Source organism: Enhydra lutris, unplaced genomic scaffold, assembly GCF_002288905.1.
Source record: "Enhydra lutris kenyoni isolate GAN:26980312 unplaced genomic scaffold, ASM228890v2 scaffoldscaffold46, whole genome shotgun sequence".
Classification (NCBI taxonomy): Eukaryota; Metazoa; Chordata; class Mammalia; order Carnivora; family Mustelidae; genus Enhydra; species Enhydra lutris.
In genome coordinates, this window is record NW_019154130.1 from 4,946,762 (window position 1) to 4,962,422 (window position 15,661).

The window sequence follows — 15,661 nt, forward strand, 5'->3', positions numbered from 1 at the left end:
CAGGCTCCCTGCTGAGCAGAGAGCCCGATGCGGGACTCGATCCCAGGACCCTGAGATCATGACCTGAGCCGAAGGCAGAGGCCACCCAGGTGCCCCGAAGTACATTTTAGATTGTACTAGTTTATCTTGACTTCAAAAAAAAATTTTTTTTTTAATCCTGCACCCAACATGGGGCTTGAACTTACCACCGCGAGATCCAGAGTCACGTGCTCTCTCACCTGAGCCAGCCAGGAGCCCCATATTTTGCCTTGTAGTAGTACATTTCAGTTTTAAATATTTGGATCATTAAATTAGAACTCTTACATGTAAGGCAATTAAGAGATTCTGTGCCATCAAAATTCAACTTCCCAGATAGCCTAAAACTAGTCACTCCCCGTATGTAATTTTCTTTTAAGTAGAAATAAGCTCTCCTAGAGAGCATTTTTATTCTCTTTCCTCAGTCTTCTATGTTGTCTTATTTGTGTGCCATAGGACTGACTTACTGGAAGCTGGAAGAGAAGGACATGTATCGCTCTTTGCCTGAAACTTTAGAGAAGACGTTTGCACCAGCCTCCTGCACAGATATGTCCCCCGGCCAGGTAATTTAAAAACACATTGTGGGTGGGTGTTTGCATTATACAGGTGTAGTTAAGTATGCCGTTTCATTATAAATTTTGTGTTTTCCAATTTGATATATTAAAGAAAGCCTGGGCTGTAAATTATACCTGCTTTCAAATGTGGTCTCTCATTCATTGCCTTACGTGATCATAGGAAAGTTACTTAAGAGTAGAATTAGAAATGTCCAGTTACTGGGGCGCCTGGGTGGCTCAGTGGGTTAAAGCCTCTGCCTTCAACTCCGGTCATGATCCCAGAGTCCTGGGATCTAGCCCCACGTCGGGCTCTATGCTCAGCAGGGAGCCTGCTTCCTCCTCTATCTCTCTCTGCCTGCCTCTCTGCCTACTGTGATCTCTGTCTGTCAAATAAATAAAACCTTAAAAAAAAAAAAAAAAAGTCCAGTTACTGTGTTGTAAAATGAAATGAGCTGATTTTGTGCCTACGATTCTAAATCCAGCAGGTCCGCAGACAACTGCTTCTGCTGTTTCTACACCTGGTTTTGATTCTCCAACCTATTACGCCCTCCTGCTAATCCATTTGTACCATAATTTTGAGTATTTTAATTTGCCGTAGTTAATTTTCTTTGAGTGAGAAATGTATTTTCTTCAGAATAATGAAATAAAACTATCCAGCTTGTGTATGTCCATGTTTTGGTCAGGTGGTGAGAAGGTAGTTTGGGGAAAAGAAGGGATTACATTGAAAATAACCAGGAGAGCCATAAGCATGATTGACCGGCATCAGCAGGGCCCTGGGGGAACAACATATGTGTAGACATCAGAGTCCTACAATGGGGCGGAACCCAGCATCTCATCCTTCAGGAAAGGAGTGAAAAAGAGAGATAAACACAGAGGGAGAAAAGCTAAGGAATGAGACTGTGAGGGGCCGGAAGGCTCAGTGGGTTTTGTGATTGCAGGACTCACTGTGTGCATGACGTAATCTGTACCATCAGCAAATGGACAGTGTTTTGGTAATGCTAAGACACTGTTGCCTTTAAGACTTCCTGTTTCATATTCTCACCCCTCCCAAAATTACCAAGAGAGCACTGTAATAGTAGAATATGTATTTTATTCTTATTGAAAGAGCTTGTAGACCTAATTAAACATTGATTTTTATCGAAGAAATCTTAAACACACATCAAAAGGACAATATAAATAATATAAGTTTGTTAAAACTTTTTCACCTACAGAGGCTTACACAACTCTCTTTAACTCAGTGTGGGTTTCTGTTTTCTCATATACTGTTTTCCTTGAGCCATCGAGAGCTTTGAGGATGTGGCATTTCTTTAAAAAAGGAGGAAAGGCCTTGGTGCTGTTTTTATCTGGCTTTAGTGGTCATCTAGAACTGGCCTATGTTTGGCTCCCAGATGCGGGAATATTGCTAAACATACAGGATTCACCATCCCTCAAATATTGGTTCTCAGGGGTTCTGATGTAGTCTCTAGGATTTTCTTCCAGACTGCTGACACCTGTTTGGCCAATTTTGATGTCTTCGATACTTACTTTTTTTTTTTTTTTAATTTATTTATTTGACAGACGGAGATCACAAGTAGGCAGAGAAGTAGGCAGAGAGAGAGAGAGTAAAGCAGGCTCCCCGCTGAGCAGAAAGCCCCATGTGAGGCTCGACCCCAGGACCCTGGGATCATGACCTGAGCGGAAGGCAGAGGCTTTAACCCACTGAGCCACCCAGGCGCCCCTCGATACTTACTTTTGAGCAGGCAATGACAATTAGGTTGTAATTGCTACTTGACCGGAAGCCGTGTAAGATGCCATTTATTACAAGAGGCATTCTCGCTTCAGAGATGTTAAAATATGAAAAGAAATCCTAGATGTGGAAAATGGTGAAAAATGGTTCTACTGTGAGCTCTATATAGAGGAATTGCAACTGCTCACCCAAACCCCTAGGGAGGGACTCCTCAGGCTCAAGGCCACAACCAGAGCACTCTGCTTGTTATAGGCTGGGAGTCTTGAAAGGGCCTTTGGGTTGTTGGCATATAAAAAGTAAAATTCCAAAATAGCATTACGGAAATTATTAATTTTAGGGATTTACAGTCAACAAATTAATTCCTTTAATGCACACTCAAAAAGGTCTGTGTGTGTGTGTTTTTTTTTAAGATTTTGTTTATTTGAGAGAGAGAGAGGCATGAGCAGGGGGAGGGACAGAGGGAGAGGGACAAGCAGACTCCCCGCTGAGCAGAGACCCTGAGGACCTCCCCCCATGCCTCCCCCCAGGCGGGGCTCGATCCCAGGACCCTGAGATCATGACCTGAACTAAAGTCAGATGCTTTACTGACTGAGCCACCCAGGTGCCCCCATGCACACAAAAAAGTTTAATCATCTTCTTCACAAGCTAGTTAAAGGGCTTGTTTGAAAATATTAATTCAGGTGTGCCTGGGTGGCTTAGTGGGTTAAAGCCTCTGCCTTTGGCTCAGGTCCTGATCCCAGTGTCCTGGCATCAAGACCCGTGTCGGCCTCTCTGCTCAGCGGAGAGCCTGCTTCCCCCCTTTCTCTCTGCCTGCCTCTCTGCCTACTTGTGATCTCTGTCAAATAAATAAATAAAATCTTTAAAAAAAACTTAATTCATGGCATTCTGCAGGCTGTGTAGGGTCTGGAAATTGGACACAAACTTGAAGCCCCCTGTGAATGTATCCTTCAGTGCTTTCAGTGTACCTCTTGCTGAATCTGTAATCTCGTTTAAGAGAAAGTCCATGGTTTATATTTGAGACCTGGGGTTAAATAATCCACCACCATGCCCTGCAGTAGATCCCACCTGGAAATAATTTAAGGCTGAGATTTTTTTTTTTTTTTTAAGATTTTATTTATTTATTTGACAGAGAGATCACAAACAGGCAGAGAGGCAGGCAGAGAGAGAGGAGGAAGCAGGCTCCCTGCTGAGCAGAGAGCCCGATGCGGGGCTCGATCCCAGGACTCTGAGATCATGACCTGAGCGGAAGGCAGCGGCTTAACCCACTGAGCCACCCAGGCGCCCCTAAGGCTGAGATTTTAATGTTTGGAGCTTAGACCTCTTTGCCACATTTCCAGCATGGCAGAGCCCTGACTTCAAGCTGTAATTAGGGTCATGCCTTCTTATTTTAAGAGTTTTTAAAAGGGTCTTATTTCCACTGGGTAACTTGTTTCTTAATCCCCCCCCCCTTTTTTTTTTTTTTTTTGGTCTGCCAACTCTTAAAAAAATAGAAAGGGGCTCCTGGGTAGCTCAGTCGGTTGAGCGTCCAACTCATGATTTCCACTCAGGTCGTGATCTCAGGGTCCTGGAATTGAACCCTGTGTGATGGATGGGGCGGTCCTTCGATCAGTGGGGAGTCTGCTTGAGGATTCTCTCTGTCTCTCTCTTCCCCTCTGCCCCTCTCTCTGCTTGTGTGTATGGGCTCAATCCTCTTCCTCCCTCTAAAATAAATAAATCTTTAGGCATTGGGTGGCTCAGTGGGTTAAAACCTCTGCCTTCAGCTCAGGTCATGATCTCAGGGTCCTGGGATCGAGGCCTGCTTCGGGCTCTCCGCTTAGCAGGAAGCCTGCTCCCCCAACCCCCACCTGCCTCTCTACCTACTTGTGATCTCTGTCAAATAAATAAATAAAATCTTTAAAAAAATAAATAAATCTTAAAAAAAAAAAAAAGGAAAATAACTACATAGGTACCCCTATACCTGTCCCCTTGAGTCAGAGTAGTCATGATACTAATTTAGTCAGAACTCTTCTCATCGTGCTTTGGTTATTCATGATGAAGTCTTTTCTTACCTCAAAATTTGATTTTTTAATCTTGAGTCAGAGGGGCTACCAAAGTTTTTAATTCTTTAGAAGTATTCTTAGGCTACTAAATAAGTTGGGTTCAGATTATCACCTTAATATTTATTGTTAGGGGATGTTAATTTTTTTCGTTCTGAGGGAGATTCATAATTAACAGGTAATGACTTCTAAATTTGTTTTCTAAGTCTGATAGTATAGAGTCTCAGTTCATTTAAAATCTCTCAATAATCTTTTTGTGGTGCTGATCTTGATACCAGTAAACTTTTTCATCATTGATAATACCATTCAAATAATTTTGTTTCATATCTTTAAGTCTAATACTAGTAATGAGATGAAGCTACCATCACTGAAGGATATTTATCATAAAAAACAAAGGGAAAACAAGCAGTTACCTGAGAGGAATCTCACTTCTCCTTCCAACCCAAATCATCCACCAGAGGTAAATTGTCAACACTCTGCTGACTGAAAATGAAAGCTGCTTCATGACTCCTAACTTTTATCTTAAGCTTTATTTTCCCTAGGAGATCTAAAGCCCACTCACTTAAAAACAAACACTGAGTACTGAGGGCAAAACCTTACTGTTGTCTGTCTTATTTCTAGGTACTAACTCTAGATCCGACGTTACACATGAAGCCAAATCAGATTTCAGGGATTCAACCACAGGCCTTTTTGAATGCCCTTGATGACAGAATATCCTTTTCACCAGACTCTGTTCTAGAACCTACTATGTCTAGTCACTCTGACATAGACTCATTTTCACAAGCAAGTAATATTGCTTCTCAGTTATCTGGATTCCCAAAATATCCCTCAAATACAAAAACTTCACCAGTGGACTCTTGGAAAAATCATGGATTCCAAAATGAAAGTAGGACCAGTTCCACGTTTCCTTCAGTTTATACTGTTAATAGTAATGACATCTCGGTCAACACTGTAGATGAAGAAAACACTGTCATGGGAACCTCAGCCTCAGTCAGTCAGTCCCAGCTTCCAGGGACAGTCAGCAGTGTCCCAGAATGCATTTCCTTGGCTTCCCTGGAAGATCCTGTGATACTGTCCAAGTATGTATTTCAGTGCATGGCTTGTAACGTTAGCCGATTTTGTATGACATCTGATTGAATGATGGCAACGGTTTTTATTGACTGTCCCTAACGTATAAAATCTTAGAGAGACAGCATTTTTAAGGGAGAACATTTAAAAATTGATCCATGGTTTTTTTGTTTTGTTTTGTTTTGTTTTTTTGCTTAATTAGTTGTCAACGTGTGTATTAATCTGTTATGTTTTCTGTGGGTGTGCAGAGGAAAAAGGCTGTACTTTTGATTACAAGAGATTGTGTTCTTGGTTTCTCTTATGGGTTAGAGAGTGAGGAAATGCTCTCCTAAAATTTTTTTTTTTTTCCCCTCAACCACAGAATTAGGCAGAACCTCAAGGAAAAGCATGCTCGACACATAGCGGATCTTCGAGCTTATTATGAATCAGAAATAAATAGTTTGAAACAGAAACTGGAGGGAAAGGAAATTTCTGCAGTTGAAGATTGGAAGAAAACCAATCAAATTCTTGTAGACAGGTAAAATTTATAATTCAACTATAAAGTTAGTGTTTCTCCAACTTGGAATATATTATTTTTTCTGAAGTATACTATTTTGTGATGAAAGACTTTGAAAACATGTTTTAGATTTGAAAATTGTAACGGAGATATATTTGCCTAAGTAATTGTTTTTATAGGTTTGAACCAACCTCATAAAGCAGAGTGGTAGCTGGCATGAGGGCATTTGTTTCATATGGACAAAATACTGAAATATTTGAGCAGATTTTGTGTACTTAAAGGAATTTCATTTGTGGGGGATTAGTACTATGAAATCTAAGAAATCTCTGACTAATGTCCTCGAGCCGTTCTCAGTCTTTTTTTTTTTTTTTTTTTAAAGATTTTATTTACTTATTTGACAGAGATCACAAGTAGGCAGAAAGGGAGGCAGAGAAAGAGGGAAGCAGGCTCCCCGCTGAGCAGAGAGCCCGATGTGGGGCTCAATCCCAGCACCCTGAGATCATGACCTGAGCCAAAGGCAGAGGCTTAACCCACTGAGCGACCCAGGCGCCCCCTCAATTTTTTCATAAACCCGGATTTCACATAACTTAATCCAGACACTCATGCACCTGTGGAAGCCATTATCCTGCTCAAAAAAGAAACCAACATGGCAACACAGGGGACAGTTATGTTAAGGACGGCCAGATACCTGTTTTAGAGAGAGAATCCTGAACAAAATTTGAAGCTCTAACTGGTATTAGTAACAGTATATTTGCCACATATTTTACATTTAAATGGAACTTAAACAGATTGAAAACTGACGTTGATGTAGCAGCAAAGAATGGATCCTTAAGGCAGAAAAAAGACAAAGCCCCTTGAAAAAAGATTAAGAAGGAACGGAAATCATTTGGTGCAGTTAATAGTTTCACTTGCAGAATTCTAGGAAAACTAGCCTTGATACTAGCCTGTGGCTGCTGTGGTAGTTAACCTGCTGTCTCATTCCTAAGAGTCACAGCAGCTTCCATTCCGCTTCTGGGGGTGGGGGTGAGGCTGGAACTGAGGGTGCAGTGGTCAAGAGCAGTAGTTTGACAAAAGCCGGAACGAAACAAGCCAGGTTTAGGTTTTCTAGGATAAAAGGACAAGGGTAGATGGCAGGCTAGGGGAAGTTGGTTCTTGTCTTTTTGTTGTTTTCAAGAAGACAAAGAGGAGTACAAAGAGGACTGTAGGTACTTCCTGTGGAAAACGGAGGCATTACAGAGAGGCTGCTAGAGAAGGCACCTAGTGAAGGATTGCTGAGTAAAGCACTATTTTTACCCAGAAGCTGCTAGAGCCTTAGAGCGGTGAGGCGGTGTAGGTGGGACGGCCTAGAAGTTGGGGTTTGAAGAAGTGGCTATGGTAGAACTGCGACGGCGGCGGTGCGGGGGCGTGGTAGGGAGGGGACAGAGAGCATGCAGGGGCACAGCAGTAGTCCCTGTCACCTGGGACGGGAGAAAGGATTCACCGGAGACAAAAACTAATTTTAAGTTGTCAGCAAACATAGCAGGTTTTTTCTTTTTTCTTTTCTCTTGTTTTTAACTTTTTTTTTTTTTTTTAAGATTTTATTTATTTATTTGACAGAGATCACAAGTAGGCAGAGAGGCAGGCAGAGATAGAGGAGGAAGCAGGCTCCCCGCTGAGCAGAGAGCCCGATGCGGGGCTCCATCCCAGGACCCTGAGACCATGACCTGAGCCGAAGGCAGAGGCTTTAACCCACTGAGCCACCCAGGCACTCCCACAGCAGGTTTTTTCAAACTTAAAATTGCAAGGGGGAGAACCCCTTCCGGCACTGCGAATGGGGCCCCTGACACATGGTGGGCCAGTCTGGTCTCCGATTGTTCTGTCACACAGTTTCCTACCACAGTCAGTGTGATGGTTAAAATAGAAAAATAGAGTTAACATACTTCCACTTGACTCTTTTGTGCTCTTTCCTTCAAGTACAATTTTTTGTTTTAGTTTTAAGATTTTATTTATTTATTTGACAGAGAGTGAGAGAGGAAACACAAGCAGGGGTAGTGGGAGAGGGAGAAGCAGGCTTCCCCCCAGAGCCGGGTGCTCAGTGTGGGGCTCGATCCCAGGACCCAGAGATGATGACCTGATTGGAAGGCAGATACTTAACAACTGAGCCACCCAGGCGCCCTCTTTCAAGAACAGTTTTATCAGTATTTGATTTCTGCACAGCATTAATACACAGTGGTTAGGAGTGTGAACCCCAGAGCCACACTACCAGGTTTCAAATCCCAGTGATTGCCTACAACCCAGGAGGAATGCAGCTTCTGTTTTCTCATCTGTAAAATGGTAATGATAGCAGTCCTAACTCATAGGATTTTGAGGACGAACGTAAAGTGCTTAACGTAGATTTGGCTTATAATCCGTGTCAAATAGATAATAGTTTTTATTCACAATTCAATAACACCGAATCAAAATGATAATGGAATTCTGTGTATTTTGTGATTTTTGAGGTTCTGTGATGATTTACTTTAGGAAGGTCTTTAATTATAAGAATAATAGATCCAGTCTAATTTGGAAAAGTACAGTGGGATGTAACATGAGAGTTCTCCCTACCCAACCTCTATGGTTACATTCCAAACTTAGGTTTTATATCCTAGAAATCGTAATGCACAGATCTATATATAGTTTTTTTTTTTTTTTAAGATTTTATTTATTTGACAGAGAGAGAAAGATGCAGTGAGAAAGGGAACACAAGCAGGGGGAGTGGGAGAGGGAGAAGCAGACTTCCCACTGAGCAGGGAGCCCAGTGTACGGCTCGATCCTAGGATCCTGGGATCATGACCTGAGCTGAAGGCAGAGGCTTTAACCCACTGAGCCACCCAGGTGCCCCCAATTTTATGCATTCTTTATCCTGTATTTTTAAATATAATTTTTTAAAAGAATTTTATTTACTTATTTGACAGAGAGAGAATGGGCACAAGTAGGGGAAGTGGCAGGCAGAGGGAGAGGGAGAAGCAGGCTTCCCCCTGAGCAGGGAGCATGACGTGGGGCTTGATTCCAGGTCCCTGGGATCATGACCTGAGCCAAAGGCAGACGCCTGACTGTGTCACCCAGGCGGCACAATAACTTTTTCATCTCGCAAACCTGACCCTGTCCCCATTAAGCAACACTCCTCCATTCCCTGCCCCCCAGCCTTTGGCACCCAGCATCCTACTTTTTTTTTTTTTTAAGATTTTATTTATTTATTGACAGAGAGAGATCATAAGTAGGCAGAGAGGCAGGCAGAGAGAGAGGAGGAAGCAGGCTCCCCGCTGAGCAGAGAGCCCGATGCAGGGCTTGATCCCAGAACCCTGAGATCCTGACCTGAGCCAAAGGCAGAGGCTTAACCCACTGAGCCACCCAGGTGCCCCAGCATCCTACTTTTTGTCTATGAATTTGACGCCTCATATGAGCTTGGGGACCTCGTATAAGTGGAATCGTACTTGTCCTTTTGTGTCTGGCCTATTTCACTTAGCATAATGCCCTCAGGGTTCACCCATGTTATAGCAGGTGTTAGAATTTCTTTTTTTGTTTTTTTTTTAAAGAGGGAGAGAGAATCTCAAGCTGCCTCTGCGCCCAGGATAGAGCCCGATGAGAGGCTTGATCTCACCAACCTGAGATCATGACCTGAGCTGAAATTAAAAGTCTGATGCTTAACCAACTGAGCCACTCAGGTGCCCCTAGATTTTCATCCTTTTTAGGACTGACTACTACTCCATTGGATGGATAGACCACACTTTGTTTATCCATTCCTCCTCTGGACACTTGGGTTGCTTCCATCTTCTGACTTGCGTGTGTTTTGCTGTTGTGAACATGGGTGTACAAATGTCTGTTCATATTTTGTTTTTTTCATTTAACTGTATTAGGGGTCTTTTCTGTTGTTACTTTCTTTGGAAAATAGTATCATCAAATTTATTGGGATGTATTTATTAAAATGGCATCCTTAATGTTCACTATCATTGGAGAATTTATGTGACATATTAGAGAATGAGATTCATAGAATACTTTGAAGGGAAAGGATTTTATCTTCTAATTTTTTTGTTTCAATTTATGGTTTTTAGATGTGGCCATTTAGATAATGCTCTGAATGAAGCTACCAGTCGTGTGAGAACACTTGAAAATAAGAATAACTTACTGGAAATAGAAGTCGTAAGTACTCTTTTGTTGTTTAGTGGCTTAATGTTAGAAACTTAAACCTTTTTGTTAACTGAACATTAGAGACAAATAGTTTTATGAAAACATTGGCTATGAGCTTTCTTTGTTGTTAGGATGTCTTCTTGTTTGTATTTGGAATGCTGTTGGTGTCATCTGATAGGATAAACTTTTACACTTTATTTGTTTGTTTATTTTTTTAAAAGATTTTATTTATTCATTTGAGAGAGACAGAGCACAAGCAGGGGGAGCAGCAGCAGGCAGAGGGTGAGGAAGAAGCAGGATCCCCCCTGAGCTGGGAGCTCGACACAGGGCTCGATCCCAGGACTTGGAGATCATGACCTGAGCCAAAGGCAGAAGCTGAACCATCTGAGCCATCCAGGCGCCCCTACTTTGAAACTTAAAAAATTTTTTTATTGGAATATTAATTTATGTATCATAAAACTCTTTGGAAATGTATAATTCTGTGGTTTTTAGTATATTTGCAAACTTGCGCAACCATCCACCACACTTAGTTTTAGAATATTTTCTCACTTAAGGAAACCCTGAACCCCTTAACCATCAGCCTTTCCCTCCTAACTCCAAAACTCCTTCTCCCCATCTCCTAGCAATCACTACTCTACTTTCTGTTCTTGGGATTTGCCTCTTCTGGACATTCATGTGAATGGAATCATATATATAACCTTTTGTGTCCAGCTTCTTTCACTTGTGATATTTTCAAGGTTTATCCATGTTGTAGCATGAATCAGTATTTCACTATTTTTTGTGGCTAAGGAACATTCTATTGTAGGGATAGACCATATTTATCTATTCATCAGGTGATAGGTGTTTTGGTTTTCATGTTTTGGGATTATGAATGACAGTGCTATGAATATTTGTATACAAGAGTTTATGTAGACTTAGTTTTTTTTTTATTTTCTATTTTTCTTATTTTTAAAGATTTTATTTAGTTATTTGACAGAGAGACAGCGAAAGAGGGAACACAAGCAGGGGGAGTGAGAAGGAGAGAAGCAGGCTTCCCATCAAGCAGGGGGCCCGATGCGGGGCTCAATCCCAGGATCCTGGGATCATGACCTGAGCTGAAGGCAGACACTTAACAACTGAACCAGCCAGGCACCCCTGGACTTAGTTTTTTAATTTTCTTGGGTGTATAACTGGAATGCATAAACTTAAAAAAATTTTTTTCATGCATTACCAAGTTTTATTCTTCTACATGTAACCTTATAAGTAACGTTTCGATGGAAGATGCCAGTTATGTTCTGTGCACTGTTTCTTTGCCTTCCTTTGATGTGTTTTTAGTTGTCTTTGTCTCCTAAACTGAAAGCTTCTCGAGGTCGGAGACTTGTCTTTCTTGCTAATCTTATATTTCTGGCACTGTATTGCCTGGCACCTAGTGAATGTTTAAAATATTGAGTGAATACTAACATATCAGATGTATTTTGAATTTTCTCTTATATTTTCCTAGTAAGTGAGAGAATAGGGTAATAAAAGCTTTATTATTCTCTAAATATTAATGTGGGGCAACAGATTCTAGGTGTGGTTTCAGAATCATTCTCCTGATAGCCATGGTCATTTTTTTCATTAAAGTAACCTATAGATGAACCCAGCACCATAGTGTCTCAGACAGTGGTTTTGTGTCTATACTTGATGATAATCTCATGAAGCTGATTTAAAAATGTATATATATTGATTGATTGATTTGTTGTTATTTTTTTAGATTTTATTTATTTATTTGACAGAGAGAGTCAGCACAAGTAGGCAGAACAGCAGGTAGAGAGAGGGAGAAGCAGGCTCCCTGCCGAGCAAGAAGCCCTATGTGGGGCTCCATCCCAGAACTCTGGGATCATGACCTGAGCTGAAGGCAGACACTTAACTGACTGAGCCACCCAGCGCCCCTAAAAAACTTATTTATTTTAAAGATTTTATTTTTAAGTAAACTCTATACCCAGTGTGGGGCTCGAACATAAAACCCCAAGATCAAGAGTTGCACGCCTAGTGCCTGAGCCAGCCAGGAGCCCCTGAAGCTGTTATTTTAGTAGAGTAATCCCTTTTCATCTCCATCCCAAGACATAACAAAATATTAAATTTGTGGTTCCCATTTGTAGGTTTTATTGTATTTATTTATTTTTTTAAAGATTTTATTTATTTATTTGTCAGAGAGAGCGTGCATAAGCAGACAGAGAGGCAGGCAGAGGCAGAGAGAGCGGGCTCCCCACTGAGCAAGGAGCCCGATGCAGGACTCGATCCCAGGACCCTGGGATCACGACCTGAGCCAAAGGCAGCGGCTTAACCAACAGAGCCACCCAGGCATCCCTAGGTTTTATTTTATTATTTTTTTTTTATAGTTTAATGCCCACAATTTGTTAAGTGCTATTGAAACATCTATTTTTTTTAATTAAAAATTTTTGTTATTTTTGTTGTTATTTTGTAGAGTGATTTTAGAGAACGCTTCAATGCAGCCAGCAATGCTTCCAAAATTTTGCAGGAACGGATTGAGGAAATGCGAACAAGTAATAAAGAAAAAGACAATACCATCATTCGGCTAAAATCCCGTCTGCAGGATTTAGAAGAAGCATTTGAGAATGCTTACAAACTCTCAGATGATAAAGAAGCGAGACTGAAACAAGAAAACAAAATGTTTCAAGATGTAAGTGACAATAACGGGAACCTAATGACAGAGGAGGCAAAAAGTAATTTTAGATGTTAGACTCTTACAGGCAATTATGACTTTTTCCACCTTTATTTTTGTTTTATGTAACTTTGCTGTAGCTGCAAATATATACCCTCCTAACGGAGTCAGTTGGGTCTTATCTTGAAGCAGGAAGTCAGCTTCTAGAGCTGTGGTGTCACTCCCACGCCTTTCTGCCTCTAGCGGGTCAACTTTTGAGCTATCTTAAATCAACATCTGTGTGGCTGGATGGGTAAATTGAACCAGATTAGAATAGGTTTGATTGAATATTTTCACTTTGCTATAACGTCATTTAAAATTTGGTTTTGTATAATCTTGAGACTGCATTGGGTTTGGGGTTGTATATTTTTTCCTCAGGTTTTTCTTGATATCCTTTGTTATGCTACATGAAAAACTCTGAATATATTTCAGCGTTGAATTTTCTTCCTGATAGCTTCAGATTATTGCTGCTGTGATTTTTGTTGTTGTTTGATTTTTTTACATTTATTTCCATGAAGATAATACCTGTAAATGGTTTAAATAATCAAATCTCAAATGAAAAACCGCAGTCCTCTCCACCTTCCCCCTACCTTGGTGTCTCCTACTTTAGAAGCCCTTACTGTCAGCTCTTTTAGCAGTTTCTTCTAGCATTTTTCTCCTATGTTTCTATGTAACAAATTTATATTGTTTTTTCTTTTTTTCCCCCATCAATTTCAGACATTATATATTGACCTCCTTCTGTGCAAGGAAGGTCACAGTTTAGTTTTTTTACACCATTTGCTCCCAATGCGAACACTTCTTTCTCTCCTTTCAATGTGATTAATGTATTAAATTTATTCTAAGAAGCTATTCTTTTACATTTTAACAACTCTGAGAAATCGGTATACATCTTTACACCATGGTGTTATATTTTAATGGGCAGCATTTCTCTTCTCTTTTAGTAGTAAGTAATAGTAAATAAAGTCATGGTGTGATTTCTCTTGAGTGAAGTCTTAGATTTGAAACAAGAGGGGTTATCATTTCCAGTTAAATCAGTTTTCAGTATTTCTTATTGTCTGTGTAGATATTCTTCAGAGCGAAGCTGCAGTGTCCAGTGATTATGTTTCCTTTCTCTACCAACTTAATATTTTTCCTGGAATTGATAATTGCCTTTTTTTTTTAGCCTGCTTATTCTCCTGTGTTTAGTACTTACTCCCACCTGCGTATACTTTTGCATCATTATGAGCTGGTTGCTCTTGAGGTCAGATACACAGATGTCTAGGACTTGACTTCACTATCATCCTCGGGATAGTCTTTGCTTGTTTCCTATATTGGATCTCTTTTTTATGATTTTTATTCATTTATTTTAGAGAGGGAGGGAGCAGGGGCAGGGGCAGAGAGAAGGACAAGCAGACTGTGTGCTGAGTTCAGAGCCTGAGGATGAGTGGTATGATCCCAAGACTCTGAGATCATGATCTGAGTCCAAATTAAGAGTTGGGCGCTCAGCCGACTGCCCCACTGAGATGCCCCATGGATCTCTCTTGTGCACCCTGTGTCTTCTTTCTTGATTTAATTCTTTGTTTTGCTAGAGTATATCTCCTGAGAAAAAGAATACACGGGAGATGAATTCCGAAGCTTTCCCTATCTGAAAACATTTGCGTCACACTTTTAAAAAAGCACTTTATTTTTTAGAACAGTTTTGGATTTACAGAAAAATTGAGAACATGGTGCAGTGTTCCCACATACCCTGCACAGTCCACCTGTTGTTAATATCTTATGTTAGGATGGCATGTTTGCAACAATTAATGAAGCAATATTGATATATAATTATTAAATAAATTCTATAGTTTATTTAGATTTCCTTTGTTTTTACCTAATGTCCTTCTGTTCCCGGATCCTGTATCCTTTAGGTATCTTTTCTCCTTAAGCCCTTTTTGGCTATGAGAGTTTCTCACACTTTCCTTGTTTTTGATGACCTGGACAGTTTTAAGGAGGACTGATCGGGGATTTTGTTGGATGTCCTTGGGATTTGTCTGTTGTTTTTCTCATGTTTAGACTGTAGTTACAGGATATTGGGAGGAAAACCACAAAGGTAAAGTACCATTTTCAGCATATCATATCAACAAGCCTTATGGTTTTTTTTTGTTTCCTTACTGTCATAAAGTTTCAGGAGACAGTGGATATAAATACTCTCTTCAGTATGTCATATTTGATTAGAATTTTACAAGGTTTTCATTATTACTGTTCTCGTTCATGTGTACTAACAGTATAATTTTTGTGTGTGAATACCTGATGTAGTCTGATTTTTCAGACTTCTTTTTTTTTTTTTTTTTTTTTTTTAAGATTTTATTTATTTGAGAGAGAGTGAGTACAAGCAGGGTGAGGGGCAGAGGGACTAAGACTTCCTGCTGAGCGAGGAGCCTGACGCCAGGCTCCATCCCAACACCCTGAGATCATGACCTGAGAAGTCAGATGCTTAACTGACTGAGCCACCCAGGAGCCCCTTGTATGTTTACTTTGACATAATACCAGAATTATAGAAAGTTGCAAAAATTGTATAAAAATTTTCCACATACCTTTTTTTTTTAAATAAAGATTTTATTTATTTGTCAGAGAGAGACACAGCGAGAGAGGGAACACAAGCAGGGGGAGTGGGAGAGGGAGAAGCAGGCTTCCTGCTGAGCAGGGAGTCTGATGTGGGGCTCGATCCCAGGACCCTAGGATTATGACCTGAGCAGAAGGCAGATGCTTAATGACTGAGCCAGCCAGGCACCGCCCCCCTTTTTTGTGTGTGAGATTTTATTTACTTATTTGAGACAGCAGAGTGAGAGAAGGAAAGAAAGTGCAAACTGGGAGGAACAGCAGAGGGAGAGGGAGAAACACACTACTTTCTGTGCAGAGAGCCGGATATGGGACTTGATCCCCCGGCCATGAGATCATGACCTGAGCCAAAGACAGAGT

The 15,661-nt window shown here is 40.7% G+C and overlaps 1 protein-coding gene across 7 annotated transcripts in view; it reads left to right on the forward strand.

Annotated features, from left to right (window-relative positions):
* Positions 1-15,661, forward strand: part of LOC111156395 (M-phase phosphoprotein 9) — a 66,657-nt gene that overhangs the window by 18,289 nt on the left and 32,707 nt on the right. For 6 of the 7 annotated variants that reach the window (XM_022517246.1, XM_022517244.1, XM_022517243.1 and 3 more), the window contains 6 exons: positions 472-578; positions 4,666-4,791; positions 4,953-5,410; positions 5,761-5,916; positions 9,963-10,050; positions 12,485-12,700. In XM_022517246.1, the coding sequence (XP_022372954.1) occupies positions 472-578; positions 4,666-4,791; positions 4,953-5,410; positions 5,761-5,916; positions 9,963-10,050; positions 12,485-12,700 (1,151 nt within the window). The remainder of the gene's footprint in view (positions 1-471; positions 579-4,665; positions 4,792-4,952; positions 5,411-5,760; positions 5,917-9,962; positions 10,051-12,484; positions 12,701-15,661) is intronic. The other variant, XM_022517245.1, reaches the window with a different exon arrangement.